This window comes from Pogoniulus pusillus, chromosome 26 (genome assembly GCF_015220805.1).
Source record: "Pogoniulus pusillus isolate bPogPus1 chromosome 26, bPogPus1.pri, whole genome shotgun sequence".
Classification (NCBI taxonomy): Eukaryota; Metazoa; Chordata; class Aves; order Piciformes; family Lybiidae; genus Pogoniulus; species Pogoniulus pusillus.
This window is the reverse complement of record NC_087289.1, coordinates 2,580,426-2,602,087: the sequence shown is the minus strand read 5'-3', so window position 1 is coordinate 2,602,087 and position 21,662 is coordinate 2,580,426. Positions and strand designations below refer to the sequence as shown.

The 21,662-nt window shown below is 48.3% G+C and overlaps 2 protein-coding genes across 2 annotated transcripts in view; one reads left to right on the top strand and one right to left on the bottom strand.

Moving 5' to 3' along the window:
• LOC135186747 (transmembrane 4 L6 family member 1-like) overlaps positions 1-19,476 on the bottom strand; it is a 42,488-nt gene extending 23,012 nt beyond the window's left edge. The window contains exon 1 of the mRNA XM_064164733.1: positions 19,382-19,476. Within this exon, the coding sequence (XP_064020803.1) occupies positions 19,382-19,450 (69 nt within the window). The 5' untranslated portion in view covers positions 19,451-19,476. The remainder of the gene's footprint in view (positions 1-19,381) is intronic.
• On the top strand, positions 10,660-17,171 carry TM4SF4 (transmembrane 4 L six family member 4). Its single transcript, XM_064164734.1, has 5 exons — positions 10,660-10,973; positions 11,241-11,330; positions 14,192-14,325; positions 15,962-16,142; positions 16,413-17,171. Exons 1-5 carry the CDS (start codon positions 10,800-10,802, stop codon positions 16,428-16,430), a joined length of 597 nt encoding a protein of 198 aa, XP_064020804.1. The 5' UTR covers positions 10,660-10,799; the 3' UTR covers positions 16,431-17,171.
• Positions 19,477-21,662: the final 2,186 nt, after the last annotated feature.

The following is a 21,662-nucleotide window of genomic DNA, read 5'->3' as shown; positions in this document are numbered from 1 at the left end:
GATCCACACCTGCTCCTAGCTTGGTGTCATTTGCAACCTTACTGATGCTGGACTCAATCCCCTGGTCCAGATCATCAATAAAGATACTGAACAGGACTGTGCCCAGCATTGATCCCTGGGGGACGCCACTATGACAGCTGCCCACTGGATATGGCAGCATTTACCACCAGTCCCTTGACCTCAGGCCAGCTTCTCCCTGTGCATGTTTCACAAGCAGATACAGCTAACTCAACAGAATGATTTCTAATTTATGATACATTTTTTAATGACCTAATCTATTTCTAATCACTCTGAGCAAGGCCAAAATTAGGCTGTTGGAATCTTTTCACTTTTGCAGAGTCAGGACCCACCCACAGCCTTTACCCAGAGACAAATGCCACAGAAGCACTGGGCTCTCGAGGTTGGGCAGCATGCTTTATTCCAGACACCTGGCATTCAGGCAGGAGATGCATTATCTCTCAAAACAACATGGGAGTGTTCTGAAAATAACAGGGTACAGCCTAGTACCAGGCCATTAAATATTAACACAAGTGATAACCAATCTACTCAAGGTGAGTCAACTCCGACCGCGGTGGTAACGGTTTACAAAGCAAGAGGTTTAACAAATCAAGCCTTAGCACAGAAATGACTGCAAGACATGCTGCAGGATGACTTGGAGAGGAAAGGCATTTGTGAGAGAGACCACAATTTTATCTTGCTGTCTAGGGAAAAAAAGCAAAACAACAAAAGATTTGTAACCAGTTCTGAGCTTGAAGCTCTTATGAGTTTTGTGCAACAACCCAGCCTATTGCATTCAAACTGGATTGCTTCCATGCCTTCACAAAAACAAAGCAACCCCCTAAACCCATCCAGAATCACTTAGAATCACAGAATGTTAGAAATTGGGAGAGGTCTTGAAAGATCATCCAGTCCAACCCCACTGCCAGAGCAGGGTCATCTAGAGTAGGTCACACAAGAGTGCATCCAGGCAGGTTTTGAATGTCTCCAGAGAAGGAGACTCCACAACCCCCCTGGGCAGCCTGTTCCAGGGCTCCATCACCCTCACAGTGAAAAAGTTTTTCCTTATGCTCACATGGAACCTCCTCTGCTCCAACTTGCTCCATTGCCTCTGTCAGAACCACAGAATCACACACACAGTACCAGGTTGGAAAATATCTCAAGGATCATCAGCTCCAACATTTCCAATCCAATCCCATCCACTTCTCCAGCCTGGACTCTGCCACAGATGCCTGAGAGCCCAAGACTGGCACAGAAACACCCAAGACACTGGGAGACTGTGCCGCTGCTGGCATGATGGCACTGAAACATCCAGCCCAGGACACAGCCACAATCCTCCCAGATCTGCTTCTGTGGCTGCTCTGGGAGAGGAGAAGAGAGCTGCAGGGGCAAAGAGATGGTCCCCACCCTCTACAAGCTGCTCTGGCCTTGTAGAGTCTGCAGCTTCTGCATTACCCTCAGCTCACAGCTTCCCTCCTGCCCCTCACTGTGGGGTAGAGCCTGTCTCTGTCCTGACACTCACCCTTCACAGATCAGGATATACCTCTGAAATAAAGAGTGTTCTGGTGGACTTCTCTCTGGGCCTTCTATTGGTAAGATAGCTGACTACCTGAGGATGCTGAGAGGACTGGAACACTGCCTGATGAGGAGAGGCTGAGGGACCTGGGGCTGTTTAGTCTGGAGAAGAGAAGACTGAGAGAGGATCTAATAAATGTCTATAACTATCTGAGGGCTGGGGGTCAGGGGACACAGGCTCTGCTCACTGGGAGAGGACAAGGAGCAATGGATGGAAGCTGCAGCATAGGAGGTTCCAGCTCAACACAAAGAGGAACTCCTTGACTGTAAGAGATCACAGAGCACTGGCACAGGCTCCCCAAAGAGGTTGTGGAGTCTCCTTCTCTGGAGACTTCCAAGACCTGTCTGGATGTGTTCCTGTGTGCCCTGAGTTAGATCATATGCTCCTGCTCTGGCAGGGGTTTGGGCTCTATGATCTCTTTGGGTCCACTCCAACCCCTAACATCCTGCAATTTCAAACCTGAAGCAGAACCAGGAGCAAGAGGGAGTTTGTGTAGAACAGATGAGCAGTTACCTAGTTGTGGGGTCACAGTGGTAAACACAATAAAACTTCACAGCAGAAAGAGAGAACACAAAAAAAGCAACACATTATGCTTGCTCCAGCTGGGATCCTGCGTGTGTGCTTTTAGCATGGATGAGCTGGCACTCTCAATAGGCTCTCACTCTCAATTACCTATTTGGTTTTGCTGACATTTGGTTCTCAGCAACCTGTAACATTACATTCCCTACACAACAAGGTTAAGTGCCTATATTTATCTGTTGACGATATGGATATTTATTGTAGTTGCCCACTTAGCTCTCCACAGAAAGGTCTATCTTTCACTCACTCCAGTCCTTACATTTACTGAAATGAAGTTAGCCAGGAAGCAGCAAGAGTTGCCATGGAAATAAAACCAATTTAACAAGAGGCTGCTGCAAAACCTCCATTAATTAACCCATTTCCAGTAAAACCATTTCTCCTCTCATTAAATGTAGTTGGTATCATTTCAATGACACAACAAGGAAAATACAGCAGCTCTTCCCCTCTTGTGTATTCCATGCTTTGGTGAGAAATGCTTCAGCACACAGCCTTGCACCAGTTTTTTATGCTTCAGGCTGGTGTTTAAATCAAAGTGGTGAAAATAAATTCAGGGTTTGTGGATCTATGTCAATTTTGAGGGCACAAGTGAAGGTCTGTTCCCATTGGAATGGGCTGCCCAGGGAGGTGGTGGAGGCACCATCCCTTGAGGTCTTCAAGAAAAGACTGGATGAGGCACTCGGTGCCATGGCCTGGGTGACTGGCTAGGGTTGGGTGCTAGGTTGGACTGGATGAGCTTGGAGGTCTCTTCCAACCTGGTTGATTCTATGATTCTATCTATAAAAGTGAACACAACTTGTTGCTGAAAAGAGCAATTAAGATTTGTCTTGCTTGTTTTGGAACACAAAGATCTGGTTTAGAATGCAAGTTTAAAAGTTGCTTTCACTGCTGAAATCTAGACTGTCTGGTTGTTGAGTTTGGAGAAGAGAAGGCTCTGAGGAGACCTTATTGTGGCCTGAAGGGGGCTACAAGGAAGCTGCTGAGGGACTGTTTAGGGAGTCAGTGATAGGACTGGGGGCAATGGATCCAAGCTAGAGGAGGGGAGTTTTAGATTAGATGTTAGGAAGAAGTTCTTCACCCTGAGGGTGGCGAGACCCTGGAATAGGTTTCCCAGGGAGGTGGTGGAAGCCTCATCCCTGGAAGGTTTTAAAATCAGGCAGGACGTGATCTAGCAGACAGTGTCCCTGCTCATGGCAGGGAGGTTGAAAGCAGATGACTGAGGTCCCTTCCAACCCTGACAACTCTGTGACACTGCGAAGTTCTTTCAGAAAATGTACCACGAGTGCTTTCAAGACCTGTGTTGACAAAATAAAATGCCCCATGTCAAAGCTCAGGAAATAAAAGGGACTTCAAAGTACAGGCTATATTAAAAAGCAAACCTTTGAATAGTTAATATATTGCAACTCTGCTCCTTACTGGGTATTGCACCTGATAGCAAATGGGCTTTCAGTGAGGGACTAACAGCTAATTTACTTTCAAGCTGGGACAAAATGCCTGCCAAAAACAAAAAAGGAAGGTGTAAGAACTTTAGGAACAGCTGGAATATCTTTCTGATTTCTACCACCTCAGCAACAGAGCCTTGGCTAAACAGCATAGTGACAATGACAAGAACTACAAGGAGGGGCAGAACATACCCAGAAGGAAGATTTTTCAGTGCTGAAGATCATCTGAAGTCTAACGTGGATGCTGTTATCTACCAGCAGTATAATTCTACTACTCCTAGCTTGGAAAATTTGATAACAACAAATCAATAATTACCAACCACAAAGAGTACAAAATACAAAGCAGTTCCTATGCCTTAGACCATCTGGATGTCTGTTTACAGAGCGACCAGTGTTGCTGTACCTAATGCAAATTTCATGATTGCAAGGTGATTTGGTGGAGGGAGAGAGAGGAATATGAAAGGTGCACTACCCTCATGTGAATACTCCCAAGCCAGGAGCAGGGCAAGCTTCTCATACCTGCTGCAGCAAAGAAAGAACTGAATCACAGAATCACAGAATTAACCAGGTTGGAAAAGACCTCTAAGATCATCGAGTCCAACCTACCACTTAACCCTTCTAACTAACTAAACCATGGCATTAAGTGCCTCATCCAGACTCCTCTTAAACATTTTCAGGGATGGTGACTCCACCACCTCCCTGGGAAGCCCATTCCAATGCAAATCACTCTCTGGGGGTGTGCAGCCTGAAGAAGAGGAGGCTCAGGGCAGACCCTCATTGCTCTCTACAACTACCTGAAGGGAGGCTGTAGCCAGGTGAGGTTGGGCTCTTCTGCCAGGCAACCAGCAACAGTACAAGGGGACAGTCTCAAACTGTGCCAAGGCAGATTCAGCCTAGACGTTAGGAAGAAGTTCTTCCCAGAGAGAGTGATTGGCATTGGAATGGGCTGCCCAGGGAGGGGGTGGAGTTGCTGTCCCTGGAGGTGTTCAAGCAAAGCCTGGATGAGGCACTTAGTGCCATGGTCTGGTTGACTGGCTAGGGCTGGGTGCTAGGTTGGACAGGATGAGCTTGGAGGTCTCTTCCAACCTGCTTGATTCTATGAGTCCAACCCCCCTGCCAAAGCAGGATCACCCAGGGTAGTTCACACAGGAATGCATCCAGGTGGGTATTGAAAGTCTCCAGAGAAGGAGACCCCACAACCTCCCTGGGCTGCCTGCTCCAGTACTCTGTCACCCTCACTATCAAGAAGTTTCTCCTTATGTTGAGGTGAAATTTTCTATGTTCACTTCATTTTTCTACGTTCAAGTCCACCGCATGTGAGGCCTCTGGCAGGCAGGCAGGCAGACACTGCCCACAAACACAAGTGCTGTAAGAGTCTAGAGAGCTTAACGCCGACAGCTGGGAGCACAGAGACTGCAATTTGAGACGTGCTGGGCAGAACAATGCACAGTCTTAATTGTGGGTGAAGGAGGAGTTCAGTAAGACAACTTAGTTCTGCATTTCTTCTCCAACAAGGCTTCCCACAGAAGTCAGTGTGATCCATGGCTACATACAGGGCACATAACCAGAACCTTAATGTATAACAAAAAATTAAATAGAATGGTTTAGGTTGGAAGGGACCTCAAAGCTCATCCAGTTCCAACCCCCCCACCATAGGCGGGGACACCTCCCACTAGAACAGGTCACTCAAGGCCTCATCCAACCTGGCCCTGAACATCTCCATGGAAGGAGCAGCCACAACCTTCCCAGGCAACCTGTTCCACTGTTTCAATGGTTTTTTTCTTCTGAGAAAGCAAAGACCAAAGTCACATTTTGAGTTCTAGGCATCACAAAGCTAAAAACCCCAAGTGGTTTCTTCCTCTGGAACTTCTTGATTCTTGCTATCAGAGAAGGAAGGAAATACTATTTGATCATGAAAAACTCTCTTCTGAACAGAATCCAAGCAGAGGATCCTTAAACAAACAATGGAAGAGGAAATGAGGTATAAAGGTGGACTCTGACCCCATTCTTAACAAACGTTGCCAGTGGAATTGGCAGTGGAGATGGACCAGCCAGCTGGAAGCATGTTTGTAGTTAGGAATAAGACAAACATGAGGCATTAGGCTTCCCAGTTGCACACCAAGTACATGAAATAAATGCAGGACATAACATTCTTATTGCCAGCCAAAAGCTGCACAAGACACTGGTGTCAGAGCTGGGCAGCTCTCCACAGCAGAGCTTGTGCTAATGTGACCCTTCACTGCCACGAAGATTGGGCTAACACGAAGGGAGACATCTTTCAGCTCATTCTTCTTTGTTCTTCAAAGAAAAGGATCTTGGTTCCCACTTGGTTCCTACTGGTCCTCAGTGGAAAAGCACAAGACAAAAGGAAATGCAGCACTATGTGGTATGTTCAGAGTGGGTTTATGCAGGAGCTTCTGTCTGTATTCCTTGCTTGAGATCAGTGTGCTACCATACATGCAAGATATACATAAGCACACATACAGACAAATTTACCTGCAGCAGCAGAGGCTTAACCAGGTATGGCCTCAGCTGTGCTACTGTAAATCCAATTCTACCCACACACTTGTAGCAAAATCTACTCTGGCTTAATTGGAGGCAGAAGCTCCAGATACCAAATCTTCATTTAGAACATGGCAGTGGATACACAAAAGCAAGAACTCAGGACTTTGAGTCCTAACTGTGTAGTAAGTTCAGTCACTGACACAAGAACTGATCAAGACATCCCATCTATAATTAGACATTAATAGATGCATGGAAATGCATCTTAAGCCACGTCCATCTAGCTGCACAAAAATCAAACCAGGATTATGCAGAGTAACAAGAAATCCACAGCAACAAAAGAAAGGAACTTGTGATGAGGATAGTGGTGGTCTGTCAGAGGGTTAAGCCCAGGTACTGAGGAAAGGATGGCAAACTCAGTGTGATGCATCCAGGGTAACTTAATCTACTTCCCAGGTTGCCACCCATGCTACATCTGCTTCTTCTTGCTACGGAGCTTTCTCATTTACAGCTACCATGCACTCTGCAGGTTTATATATAGCCACAGGGCAAGTAGCTGTATTTATCTTTATCCTTTAGATTTATCACATTAGCTGTTCCTCTCATTTCTCAGTCTCCACACAGTTTGCAGATCATTGCCTGTCCTTGTTTTGAGAAACAAGGCAAAGAACTGATCGGGTATCATCACCGCTTGCACCCCTCGGAACCTAGGAAAACTGCCTGTCTCTCCACCCCCAGCGTTCTCTCCTAGGAGAAGACACCATTTCACCTTTCTCTGCAGAGAGTGGACTTTGTCTGACATGGGAGGTGGAGAGAGAAGGGAACAGCCTGTCCCAGCATGTCAGAAAGGAGTGCCTTCCATTGTGACTCCACGTTAGTAGGACAGGATGACACAACATTCAAACCCGGCTCCACCCTGGTTACCAGCCCTCAGAGTCACCATGACTGAGTCTCTCTTCCAGGACAAACAGTTGTGGCCAGTGCTGGACAATGGGCTCACTGGTTCTCCTCCCAGAGAGATGGCCAGCTTTGGAAAATGTGAGCTAGAACGGAAGGGAAGAGCCCCTTTGAGAAGAACTCAGTGATTAAGTCACTCATTTGTGCCCTGGAACAAAGACTCAGCCTAAGTTTTGTTTTCCAGCTCAGGCTGTGCCACTCCCCCTTAAGCCATCCCTGCTGACAAGTAAATCCAACTTCAAAACTCTACAGATAAAGGGTGGCAGTGGTTTAAAAAGGCCACACACAAATAAGAACACAGTTGAACAGAGTCTGCCTAGCCTGTGGTAATAGAACAAGGGGCAATGGCTTCAAACTAGATTGGACGTTAGGAACAAGTGCACCAGAAGGACAGTGGAATGCTGCAACAGGCTGCCAAGGGAGGTGGTCAGGGCCCATCCCTGGAGATATTCAGGGTGAGGCTAGACAAGGCTCTGGGCAACCTGATCTAGTTGAGGATGCCACTGCTGACTGCAGAGGGGGTTGGACTAGATGACTTTTGGGGGTCACTTCTAGCCCAGCCCATTCTAAGATTCTGTGATACTGTGTTGGTGAGTGGAGTAAGAGGGAAAGAGCAGGACTGCTGTGAAGCTCACTTTGAAAGCCTGGAAAGAACTTGGTAAAAGCATCTCTGCCTTTAAGCCACCTGCAGTAAGTCAATGAGGGTGGCAGGATGCCAGATGCAATACAGTTTAAACCTTTACTCCTTACTGCAGGCCAGGACTCACAACTGCAAAAAAGCCACATTCTAGTCTGATGGAGAAAGGGGCAGAAATGCAAGTAAGATTTAAGTTCCAGCTACAGCACTGTATGTTGAGCAGGTACAGATACATATATCCCCATGCTGGTTCCTGAGTCATTGTGCTCTCACTGGGAGCCAAATTGCAGATTACTACCTGACTAGGAATGTCATGATAGTCTATTTAGTGTATCAGATGATGTATGGAGGAGGGTTCAAGCTCTGACTCTTTGCAACAGAGCAATAGGAGGCTGTGGAATGCCACAAAAACTGCTTACATTGGCTTGACCCTATCTGCAGAGGGGGCCATCAAGGGTCTGGCTTTCCAAATGTGTGTCAAGCAGCTAAGCACAGAATCACAGAAACATGCAGGTTGGCAAAGCCCCTCAGGAGCACCAAGTCCAACATAGAACTCTACAAGATTCACCTTATAAACCATATCCCCAAGCACCACATCCAAACCACCCTTAAACACATCCAGGGTGGGTGATTCCACCACCTCTCTGGGCAGCTCATTCCAGTCCCTGACCACTCTCTCCACGAAAAACTTTTTCCTAATGTCCAATCCTAATGTCTCATCAGCCTCAGTTTGAGGCCATTCTCCCTTGTTCTGTCTCCAAGTGCTGGTGAGAAGAGACCAGCAGCAGCCACTCCACAACTTCCCTCCAGGTAGTTGTAGACAGCAATGAGGTCTCCCCTCAGCCTCCTCTTCCTCAAACTACCCATCCCCAGCTCCCTCAGCCACTCCTCACAAGATTTATTCTCCAGCCCTTCCCCAGCTTTGTTGCCCTCCTCTGTTGTTCACAGCCTCTAGCAAAATGGCAGAGAGGGATGACAAGAAAAACAAATACAGCACAACTCCCAGAAGCTGTTCAGTGAACCTTCAGCTACAGGCTGCTCTTAAAACCACCCATACAGAGAGCACTGAAGGCACTGTGTTTGATGAGGATCTTTCAGTCTGCTGGATGTCCCTGTGCCTGCTCTCCTGGCTTCCTCCTATCCATGCAACTGTTGGGGTGGCTTGTCATGAGCCAGATCAGGGAATCAGTTCAGATGAAGGGAGACTTGGGTTTCTGTCGGCTGTGCCGTATCTGTAAGGATGATGGCTGTGAAAACCAACTTATTTAGCATTGCTGCTGTCATGGGGTGAGTTACAGCTGCTGCTGATATTCACCACCATGCTGCCATCAAGCCAGCTTCTTTACAAGAAGGTTTATTTCATAGAATGGCTTAAGAAAGGACCTTAGTGATTGTCTACTCCAACCTCCTCACCACAGGCAGGGATGCCTCTCAGCTAGACTTGGCTGCTCAAGGCCTCATCCAACTTGGCCTTGAACACCCTAAGGAAGGAGGCATCCACAGCCTCCCAGGGAAACCTATTCCAGTCTCACCACCCTCATACTGAAGAACTGCTTCCTAAGATTCAGTCTAAACCTACTTTCCCTGAGTTTAAAGCCATTCCCTCTTATTCTGTTGCTAGACACCCTTAGGAGAAGTCCCTTTCCAGCCTTCCTGCAGGAACCCTTCAGGTATTAGAAAGCAGCTCTAAGGTCCCCCCAGGATCTTCTCTAAGTTGAATAACCCCAGCTCCCTCAGTCTGTCCTCACAGCAGAGGTGCTCCAGCCCTTGAGCAAAGTGGAAGCTGCTGCAAAGGACTGTTGAGGATGTTGGGCAGTGCTAGGACTGAGGGAATGAATCCGAGCTTGAGGAAGGGAGGTTTAGATCAGACATTAGGGAGAAGTTTTTCACCATTACAATGGCGAAACAGTGGAACAGGTTGCCCAGGGAGGAGGTGGAAGAGGGGCCCAGGGAGCCCCATCCCTGGAAGTTTTTAAGGCCAGGCTGGATGCGGCTCTGAGCAACCTGACCTAGTGGAAAGTGTCCCTGCCCACAGCTCAGGGATTGGAACTGAATGATCCTTGAGGTCCCTTCCAAGGCTGACAATTCTGTGATTCTATGATCTCAAAACCTGTGCAATTCTCATTTCCCCACAGGCATAGGCATCACTATTTGCAGCCATCACTATGAGCTAGGAATGAAGATTGGTGCAAAAATCATCCTAACACAAGTTCTGTAGGACAATATACGCAGTGTAAGTATGGATGAGAATGCATCCAGAACCTGGTGAAGAGCTGCAGAGCCTGCTTTAAAAGAGCTGCTTGCTTGAACACAACACTGTGTGCTAAGGCAGTAAGGCTTTGCTTGAACTGAGCTCAGGAGTCTGTCAGCCACAAAGAAAGTAATTTTAAATGAAAATCTTGCCTGAGAAGAGATGAAATGCTGGGCTTTGAGGGAACACACCCTTAGAGAACAGGGGATGCCACAACATAAGGGGCAAGTCTGGTGACCACTGATTTTGATAGCCTTTATTCCGAGATACCAGCTGCAAGAGGCTGCCTCTGTAATAATTCACTGCTATTGCAAACCTATCACTTGTCAGAGTGCTTCAGCAAACACCTGGCTCTATTTTCCCAAAGGAAAAAGAGCCACTGGAACTTTCCCACTGCACACAGCTGTTATTAACGCTGCTTTCACCTCAGCCTCCACAAAGAAGCATTTAGTAGCTTAGTGAAGAAGGCCCATACGTGGTAAAACCGACGATCCTGAGCGAAGAAGGGTATCTACCCATGGCCTGGGCCCAGGCAGTGAAAAGTCTCCTCCACATCAGTAAAACATTAACAGGGGTTATTGGTTGTCATAGTAAAATGAGAGGCGGCACTGAAGGTAATTTCATTTAGCAACGTTCAGAAGTTGACATCACAGTGGCAAGGTCGTATAAATAGCCAGACCCTGCGCTGCCCAGCGGCAGCAGCAGCGTCTCTGAAGGGAGACCTCCACACACTTGGCTCCTCCACAGACACAGCAGAGACTGGATTTTGTACAGTGGACTGAGAAGAGTCCTTTCATAAAGCCATTCTGAGAAGCTCTGAGAGCCTTTTCCTCTGCCTGTTTGCCATTTCTCCAGACAACCATGTGCACAGGAGGCTGTGCCAAGTGCCTGGGAGCTGCCCTGATCCCCCTGGCTGTGCTCTGCACCCTTGCCAACATTTTGCTGTTTTTCCCTGGAGGAAAAATTGTTGAAGACAGTACTCACATTACAAATGAGGTTTGGTACTTCGGAGGGATTGCAGGATCTGGTGTTTTGGTGAGTATATCAATTCAGACATTCCCACCTTTTCACGCCTACCCACACCATGACTTTGCAATGCTGAATTTCTTCAGTACCTCAAATGCAGCTTCCAACACTGCAAACTGTTCTTTGCTAAACAAGTAAGTTACAAATGATCCAAGAGTTTGGCAATGAGTAACTTCATGGGGTGATAAGAGAAAAAATAAGACAAAGAACTGTTTCATTAAAGGCAAATGTAAGTTGAACTCATCCCAGCTCAAAGTGTATTTCTGTTATTGGTAGATGATGATTCCCGCATTGACATTCTTGGACCTTCAGAATAATGATTGCTGTGGATGCTGTGGCAGCAGGAGCTGTGGCAAGAGGTTTGCGGTAAGTGAGAGGACACATAGCAAACAAGTGAAAGCTACATTGCTGCTGACAGTTGCTACCTGCATCTTCTGCTCACCCTCACTGAGAGACTGGAGAGGTGCTGGCTAGGGCCCTGTCATGTGTCTGAGTGCTGGAAAGCAGCAACAGCAGGCTGTAAAAAATTTACGCTGCCTTTAACGTTGTGCTGCAGGTACCCAACTGCACTGTCCTGCTCTATCTTGCTATCACAAAATACTAAAGGCTGCTATCTCCATTCAAACTGCTCTGCAGTTTGTTCACCAGTTCACCACTTTTAGGTGAGCAGTTTTTAAGATTATTCTGACAGCTTGGCACTGCATTCCCAACTCACTGCAATGTGCTGTGAGGAGCCAAAATTGACATTTCAAAGACTACATTAATATAACTTAAAATATTGGATACAAAGCATCCTTCAAATCCATATTACGAGAAAGAGTTGGACGTGTTGGAACTTGTCCAGGGAAAAGACACAAAGATGACCAGAGGGCTGGAGCACCTCTCCTGTGAGGACAGGCTGAGAGAGTTGGGGCTGTTCAGTCTGGAGAAAACAAGGCTCTGAGCAGACCTTATTGTGGCCTTCCAGTATCTGAAGGGGACTGCGAGAAAGCTGGGGAGGGACTGCCCAGGATGTCAGGTAGTGACAGGGCTGGAGGGATGGATCCAAGCTAGAGGAGGGGAGATTCAGATTAGACATTAGGAAGAAATTCTTCACCCCGAGGGTGGTGAGACACTGGCACAGGTTGCCCAGAGAGGTGGTGGAAGCCTCATCCTTGGAAGGTTTTAAGGCCAGGCTGGATGTGGTTGTGGGCAACCTGATCTAATGTGAGGTGTCCCTGCCCATGGCAGGGGCGTGGAGCTACATTAACCTAGAGGTCCCTTTCAACTCTGACAATTCCATGATTAGTATTTGCTACATTAATCAAAGTTCTCATCAGGTTCAAAGGAACCTGCAGGTTAGAAGAGAATTTGAGAGATCACCTAATTCAACCTCCAATTTAAAGCTGGGTAGACCAGGCTCCACTTCGACTTTATTGCTTCCTTTCACACTAGAAGCAAAGAGTGATACCTTCAGACAGCAGCAAACATGTCAGGAATTTCAGTTGAATAAAAATTAAAGGGAAAACAAAAGATTTCTACTAGGAAGGCCTGTGCTTTGAAATAAACTGTTTGGCTCGAGTACATCATTACTTTTCCATAAAGGATCAGGGTTTCAATGGTAAAAACAAAAGGGAAAAACAGATAGGAAAAGAATCATGTCAGAAATGGGCCACACCTTTCTCTTCAACACACTGCTGTGTTGTTAGCAGAGGCTGTGTCTTAGTGCAGCTTTGAGAGCCACAAATTAATTCAGCGACCACCACACTCCCTGCGCTGTGCTACCAGGGCTGCTCATCGCTTGCCGTGCAGCTGCAGTGCTGTGTGGCTGTGCCCAGCGGGTGGGCAGCTCTGTGCTCGCTCTATGGGAGGTGCTGCTGCAAAGCAACAGGTCTCCTGCAGCATGGAGCCTGTGGATGGCTTGGGTCAGAGTGCAGCTGGCTGCGGCAGGGAACGTCCATGCAAGCACTCAGTGCGCTGTGCTGACAGTGTCCTGGTTCCCTCAGCGTGACTGGGAACCGAACGTGTTCCTGTATGCTGGCAGATGCAACATTATTAAGATGTCTGCTACACAGACATGAAGTTTAAGTCGGCCTCAGCAGATACATCAACATAAAAATGCATGACAGCAGTCAGGGCAAGATGCTTGTGATGAGGTCTGAGTAAAAGCTCACAGACCTGAACGTATGTTGCGTTTTGCCCTCTACCTTCACCACTCTGATCCAGTAAAAGACACTACCTCTGTGTTCCAGAATTCAGCACACTATTTCTGTGTTCCACTATTCAAGCAGGGTGTTAGTCTTTGCCTGCTTGACTTACAGATCAGTATACAGGAAAATGCTGCAATGGAAAGGCAGAAAAATGAAGCTGTCCTTCCCCACCCATTCCAGCTGCACTGTCAGAGCTAATGACCAGTCCCTGCCACAAGACAAACTGCACTGATGAAAGCTGAAGGAAAAATATCAATACTTGGTTCAAACACGACCAAGACACCAAAGCTGACTTCTAAAGGGTACATGTAGATTTTACTGTAATGCCTCAAGTGCTCCAAGACATCAGTCTTGCCTGTGATCCCCCAGGAAAGGCTTTTTAGTCTGGAGAAAACTGAGGGAGTATTTAATTAGTGTTTATGAATATCTGAGGGTGGGGGTGAGAAAAGGGGGGACAGGCTCTGCTCACTGCTCCCTGGGATAGGACAAGCAGCAATGGATGGAAGCTGCAGCACAGGAGGTTCCAACTCAACACAAAGAGAACTTCTTGACTGGAAGGGTCCCAGAGCCCTGGCACAGAGAGGTTGTGGAGCCTCCTTCTCTGGAGCCTTTCCAGGCCTGTCTGGATGTGTTCCTGTGTGCCCTGAGCTAGACTGTATGGTCCTGATGTGGCAGGGGGCTTGGACTGGATGATCTCTTTGGGTCCCTGACATCCTGTGATCCACGTGGGTGCAAAAGGGCCTCTGCAGCCTAGCAAGGTCTCCTGGACAAGCTCTGTCTGAAGGGTAGGAGTGCCACCTACTGTGTCACCCTCCACCTCTGCAGGCAAACAGAGCTTATCCTGTCGCAGCTTTTAAACACCAGTGTGGGGATGTGTTACAGGGTAATCATGAGACTGCAAACTGATGCACTCCAGCTGTTCAGGAGAGGACTATTTCGGCCTTTAAGAGCTAAATTTAGGGGCTGCACATTCACAATACTAAGGTACATTCCACTGGCTGAATGGCAACACTAATATTATTTCTCTCTCTCTATCAGATGTTTTCTTCTATAATATTTGCTGCAATTGGAGTTCTGGGAGCTGGATACTGCTTTATTTTGTCAGCAGTAGCCATAAACAATGGCCCTAAATGCTACACTGGATCAGAGTGGAAGTATCCTTTCGGAAATGGGTAAGACAAGACAACTAGAACAAAGTTGTAACTTTTAAGCCTGTGATATGAGTTAACATCCATGCCTGTGCCATAAAAATGGGAATTCTACTGTTTGTCTAAAGCACAGAAACCAATACAAGAGCCAGTGTCTAAAAGGGGCCCACAAGAAAGATGCTGAGGGACATTTTAGGATGTGGGGTAGTGATAGGACTGGGGGGAATGGAGCAAAACTAGAAGCAGGTAGATTCAGATTGGATGTTAGAAAGAAGCTCTTCAGCATGAGGGTGGTGAGACACTGGAACCAGTTGCCCAGGGAGGTGGCAGAAGCTCTGTCCTTGGAGGCTTTTAAGGCCAGGCTGGATGGGGCTTTGAGCAACCTGATCTAGTGTGAGGTGTCCTTGCCCATGGCGAAGGACGGAACTAGATGATCTTTGAGGTCCTCTCCAGCTCTGATAAATGATTGTAATGCACAGCAACGCTGAGTGAGGTTCAAGAGCAGGGATGTAGAGAACATACCATCAAAACTACTGAGTGAGGTTCAAGAGCAGGGATGCAGAGAACATACCATCTAAGGAGCCAGGGGACCAAAAAGCACAAGCCTCTGAGTTGTTCTTTGGATGTTAAGCAGTATCTGGAAGTTAACTCCACCTAGATCATAGAACGAATAGAGGTGACTTCTTACATTGAAACTTGATGGGATTCAAATAATTACTGCCCACTTGGCATCCTATCTGGCTTACTGAATGTGAATGTCATCTGTTTGTGACATTCTGACTCAGACACGTTCACTGTCATGTACCTTTATCACTTTCAGAGGTGCTGTGAAGCACAGGAAACTGTAGCAATCCAGATGCTCAGGGCTGAAGTCAGCAAAGGTCCATCTAGGATCAGGGTATGATGTGCTACGGAGGAGAGCAGTGGAGTTCAGAACAGATGACAAGGGCTGCAGGAAAGCCCTCAGCACCTGAGAACCTCTAACGCAATGTTCCCCAGTCAAGAGTGACCTAGCAGTGTTCTTTGTCTATTAACATCACAAAACTACAGTTCGAGTTGAAAAGATAGGGGAAAAAAAACAAGAAAGAAAAAGAAAGAAGCTGCTGTATGCTACACATTACTTATTCACAGGCTCCTGAAGGCTGGAAGCCAGCTGCTTTGGTCTGATTCTGGGAGTCTCTAGAAAAATATGCTCTGTTGCAAACTGAATTTTGGTTGCAAGGAATTGCTTGACAAGGACAGAGGAGACAGCTTTAAGGACACGCAGAGGAAGTATGATAAGTGTAATCACAGCAATCATAAGCAGTTCACAGATCAAGATACCAAGGCAAAACCCATGGAAAATCCTTTACCCAATACTGCTGCTCTTTACATGAGGCACTCAGAACAACAAGGGCTGCTCTTTTCCGCTCAGCAGGCTAGAGGTGACTCTTGTAGCTTCTGATGTTTTGCTAGGAACAGTGAGTTCATGCAGCTTGGACCAAATGATCTAGGAACTGAAACAAAATCCTGTGCCAGAGATGCAGCACTAATGTGATACTGCAATCCTTTCTTGCAGCAGAACCCCAGCTATATCAGAAGTGACAACTTGTCAGCTGTGACAGCTCTGCCAGCTAACAGCTGTTTCATAACTGTTTTCTGCATTGTGTGTCCCCCCCAGGGACTACCTAACTAACCACACAATGTGGGACGCCTGTCAGTCACCTGAAAACATCGTCCCATGGAACCTGACCCTCTTCTCCTTGCTGCTTGTCATGAGTGGGGTGCAGGTAGTGCTCTGTGGCATCCAGGTGGTGAACGGCCTGTTTGGAACGCTCTGCGGGGACTGCAAATGCTGCGGGGTGAGCACCATCATTGCCTGTACTGGGGGCAGTTATGTCCTCAGCTGAGTGGCTGCCAGCCTGAGAAACTCAGCCTTCATTCAGCACCCTGAGCATGCTTGCTCAAGTGCAGCTGAAATGGCAGCGTTGCCAGGTGCTGAAAGTATGATCTCAGCCCATCTTTATGGTGTTTATCTGACAACTTCCCCTAGCCACTGGGAAATAACAAAAGCCTTTCAAAGCCACAGGAATAGTAGCCACTAAACCACCACTGTGTTCTTTCCTTTCCAGGGAAATGGAACCGTCTAAAGAACACCAATTATTGCAGACAACCCTCCTTGGGAGACTCCCTTTTGCAGTGGCTCCACAAAGCAGCCCTTGATGCATCACCTCTGGCTGGGAAGATGAGAATGAAGAGCACTTCTCCCCACTAACGTTACGAAGCCCTGACTCCCTCTCTAGCCTTCCTGAAACCCCCCTCGTGGAATAAACTAAGTGAAATCCAACTCTCCCATTCCTATTGTTCGACCTTCACCACTGCACTCTGAGATGGGAGGGCCAGAGCAGCAGTGTTCCAGGCAGAGGCAGACAGCCATAGCCATTTATTCTCCCAGCCAAGGATGAACCACTGCCGTGGATCCCACAGGTCTTGTCTTGTTAGACATCAAACCAGTTTCTCATGCAGAACATCACCTGCAGATCCTGGCTTCAAACAACTGCTAAACAAAGCCTCACTTCTAGAAAACCAAATAAATTCCCACATCTTGGACACAACATAAAACTGGTACCCTGAGTGCAAATCCACTCATCTTTGTGCAGAAGGTCTGTTTGGCTGTGTTTGGCACAGAAAAAGCAAAAGAAAGGCAAATTTTTATTTATTTTTTTTTTTAGTATTGAACTTTTAAAACTCCAGAAGGAAAAAAAAACCCACAACTATTTCCCAAAGAAAACAAGAAGGAAATAAGAGGGATTGGAGTTGTTTGTGGAATTCAGAGAAACTGGTGTGCTTCCTAAGAAATTGCTGAAATAAATTTTCACAACCAGCTTGCAGACTGAGCTAGAAGTTCATCAGTGTATTTGCCACATCTCTCCAGCGTGCCCAGAGAAGGGCCACGAGGATGCTCAGAGGGCTGGAGCAGATCTCCTGTAACAACAGACTGAAAGAGTTGGGGCTGTTCAGTCTGGAGAAGAGGAGGCTCTCAGGAGATATTATTGTGGCCTTCCAGTATCTGAAGGGGGCCTACAAAAAGCTGGGGAGGGACTTTTTAGGCTCTCAGGGAGTGACAGGACTGGGGGGAATGGAGCAAAGCTGGGGGTGGGGAGATTCAGACTGGATGTGAGGAGGAAGTTCTTCATCATGAGAGTGGTGAGAGGCTGGAATGGGTTGCCCAGGGAGGCAGTTGAGGCCCCATCCCTGGAGGTGTTTAAGGCCAGGCTGGATGAGGCTGTGGCCAGCCTGCTCTAGGGTGGGGTGTCCCTGGGCATGGCAGGGGGGGTTGGAACTAGATGATGCTTGTGGTCCCTTCCAACCCTGACTGATTCTATGATTCACCAAACTGCCTACTGAAATCATGGTTCTGTAGCCTGTGCTTCAGAAAACAAATTTTGCATCTACACTAGAGACATCTGAAGAAGTGTAAAGTCTTCAGAAGCACTAGAAACTGGTAGAGCAAGATGGGAAAATATCATACAGATAGATTTAGGTACCCAGACTTACATAAATAAAAGCAAAATGGCCTCAGTGGTGCATTGTGCAAGACAATGAAGGAAGTTATAAAAAACCTCTTTAGAAACAGCTGCCTCTCCCACCTGTTCCACTGCACAGCAAGGGAATTTAAGAGCACCCTTTAGATCACCACCCACTGATGCAACCATCTTACATCTATGTTTTCATCTGTGCTTAGCAGCTGTCCTGCACCTCATCTTGCATTTGTCCTTGTTTTATTTATATGAAGCCTTTGGGAACATGGAATGCTTCTCATCAGCATTCACCAGTGGGATGGGGAGCTGCAGCGTGTGCAGTCTGATATATTAATAAACAGAAAGCAAAAATCTTTGTGGGAGACTTGGGGTAGGAAATAGCAGACAGGAAACTACAACACATAAACCCCCTGGGGCAGTGCTTCCAAGATGCCCAACTACATGGTGGCTTTTTAACAGAAGCTAGATACTGAGCTAGACTAGCAGGTACTGAGATAAGGCACACACATTTCATCTTGGGGTATACCAAGCAAGTGTGGAATCACAAAATCATAGAATCAAGCAGCTTGGAAGAGAGCTCCAAGCTCAACCAATCCAACCAATCAACCAGACCATGGCACTAAGTGCCCCAGCCAGGCTTGGCTTCAACACCTCCAGGGACAGAGACTCCAACACCTCCCTGGGCAGCCCACTCCAATGCCAATCACTCTCTCTGCTAAAAACTTCCTCCTAACATCCAGCCCAGACCTCCCCTGGCACAGCTTGAGGCTGTGTCCCCTTGTTCTGTTGCTGCTTGCCTGGCAGCAGAGCCCAACCCCACCTGGCTACAGCCTCCCTGCAGGGAGCTGCAGACAGCAATGAGCTCTGCCCTGAGCCTCCTCTTCTGCAGGCTGCACACCCCCAGCTCCCTCAGCCTTTCCTCACAGGGCTCTGCTCCAGGCCACTCCCCAGCTTCACTGCCCTTCTCTGGACACCTTCCAGCACCTCAACATCTCTCTTGAATTGAGGAGCCCAGAACTGGACACAGCACTCAAGGGGTGGCCTGAACAGTGCTGAGTACAGGGGCAGAAGAACCTCCCTTGTCCTGCTGCCCACACTGCTCCTGAGCCAGCCCAGGATGCCATAGGCTCTGCTGCCCACCTGGGCACACTGCTAGCTCCTGTTCAGCCACCATCTCCCAGCACCCACAGGTCCCTCTCTGCCTTGCTGCTCTCCAGCCACTCTGTCCCCAGCCTGTAGCACTGCTTGGGGTTGTTGTGGCCAATATAATCTGGAACCAGCAGCTAAACTGATCTAGCATATTAAAGTGCTAGCAACAACATTCCTACTTCTATTCAGTACAGGTTTACATCCAAGAGAGAAATCAAGGACAGAAAGAACAGAACTTGTTGAAGCAGACCTCAGCAGTCCTGAGCAGCTTGGATACCACCCTCAGCTTTAGGTTGCACAAAGGTCAACACATATACCCTTACACAGCTACACAGATCCCAGCAGACTAAAAGGAAAGCACTCATAGTAAAATCTCAGAGATGTGCATCATGCAAAGATGTATTACTCACCCGCAATGACTGGCTGCTCTGTGACCGGCCGAGGAGGGTGCTGAGAGCATGGCACCTCTGCCTTTGCATGCCATCCTTTCGGCTGAGAGTCTAACACTGAGCTTACTTAACAACTCAGCTCACAACACCTGAGTGTCTGCACCTGATTGCAAGCCCACGCCTTTCAACTTCAGCTCGCCTGAACCGGTGCCCCTGCAAGGCTAAACTATGCACAGCTGAAGCTCTATGGATTGTCTCTAGTAAATCACCTGCAACCATAGAATCAGCCAGGTTGGAAGAAACCTCCAAGCTCATCCAGCCCAACCTAGAACCCAGCCCTGGCCAATCACCCAGACCATGGCACTAAGTGCCCCAGCCAGGCTTTGCTTCAACACCTCCAGGCACAGCCACTCCACCACCTCCCTGGGCAGCCCCTTCCAATGCCAATCACTCTCTCTGACAAGAACTTTCTTAACATCCAGCCTACACCTCCCCTGGCACAGCTTGGGACTGTGTCCCCTTCTTCTGTTGCTGCTTCCCTGGCAGAAGAGAACAACCCTACCTGGCTACAGCCTCCCTGCAGGCAGCTGCAGGCAGCAATGAGCTCTGCCCTGAGCCTCCTCCTCCTCTCCTGGCTGCACCCCCCCAGCTCCCTCAGCCTCTCCTCACAGGGCTGTGCTCCAGGCCCCTCCCCAGCTTTGTTGCCCTCCTTGGGACATCTTCCAGCACCTCAACATCTCTCCTGAATTGGGGGGTCCAGAACTGGACGCAGCACTCAAGGTGTGGCCTGACCAGTGCTGAGTACAGGGGATGACACTTTAGCCACAGACCAGTGCCACCTGCCTAAGAACACACAATTCCTTAACTGGCAACTCTTTCCAAAAGGTTTGCTTCTAAAAAACAGGTTTATATTACACAGACTTTAAAGATATTTGCTCAGCTTCCTGGCATCAATCTAATTTTGGATGTCCATCGCTCAAGACTGCCCCCAGCTCAACTTCAGCTCACCTTTTATGGCTTCTAGATGACTCCTGGTATCACCAGCAAGAAGGCAAGCAACAGCAAAGCCTGGAAGAACCCCTGCTGCTCTTGGAATGGGGGGGAACTTGTTGTAAGACTTTGGTATAGGTGAGCTCCTTACCTCTGAGGGTGGACACTGATGCCCCAGCTATAGACTGGGCTGCCCAGGGAGGTGGTGGAGGCACCGTCCCTGGGAGTCTTCAAGAACAGACTGGATGAGGCACTTAGTGCCATGGTCTAGTTGATTGGTTAGGGCTGGGTGATAGGTTGGACTGGATGATCTTGGAGATCTCTTCCAACCTGGTTGATTCTATGATTCTATGACATGAAGCAAACATGCAGACAGAACACCTCTGGCATTTTTCTTGGCAAATTGCCCTTTTTTAATCCCAAAATTTAACTGAATTTAACTGAAATTACAAAAGCTCTGCCAGTCCAATGGCATCACCTCCTAAACAGCTTCACCTGAGAAGCATCACCATCAGCCTCCACCTGCTGCTGCTCCTTTGCTGCGGGACCCTTGGCTGAATGAGAAATTGCTGCCACCTGCAGCTCCCAGCAACCCAAACTGAAGGAAACATATCCTAGAATGGGTTAGGTCGGAGGGGACCTCAAAGACCATTCAGTTCCAATCCCCCTGCCATAGGCAGGGACACTTCCCACTGGAACTGGTTGCTCAAGGCCTCATCTAACCTGGCCTTGGACATCTCCAGGGAGGTTGTGGAGCACAGAAGCACAGAACGTGACCAAAGGTCACGTTCTGTGCTTCTGTGCTCCACAACCTCCCTGGGCAACCTGTGCCAGTGTCTCACCACCCTCACTGTCAAGGACTTCTTCCTAACATCCAGTCTGAATCTCCCCCCTGTCAGTTTAAACCCATTCCTCCTGGCTCTGTCATTACAAGACCTTGTCCATAGTCCTTCCCCAGCCTTCCTGTAGGCCCCCTTCAGACTGCAAGCACTGGAAAACACAACTCATCCACTACGTGTGCTGACTGCGCTAGGCAGAGCGAGTTACGGCTTCATTAGGAGACCGGGAGGTGCAGCAAACAGCTCCCACAGACCTCCGCACGGCCAAGCTTCGTCGGCTCTCACGGCTGAAGACGCAGAGCCCGCGGTGCGCCCTGCCGGCGCTGGCCGCTGCTCGCCCGGCCGAGCCTGCCGTGGGCGGAGGGGGAGAAGCGCCACGGCCCGGGCACCGCCACGGCCAGAGCACCGCCACGGCTCTATCACCGCCACAGCCCGGGCACCGCCACGGCTCTATCACCGCCACAGCCCGGGCA

Bases quoted from the DNA above. Each gene is read 5' to 3' on its own strand.
- TM4SF4 (XM_064164734.1), top strand. From the start codon at position 10,800: ATGTGCACAGGAGGCTGTGCCAAGTGCCTGGGAGCTGCCCTGATCCCC. The intron at 10,974-11,240 runs GTGAGTATATCA...TGTTATTGGTAG, and splicing joins TTGCAGGATCTGGTGTTTTG to ATGATGATTCCCGCATTGAC. The intron at 11,331-14,191 runs GTAAGTGAGAGG...TCTCTCTATCAG, and splicing joins GCTGTGGCAAGAGGTTTGCG to ATGTTTTCTTCTATAATATT.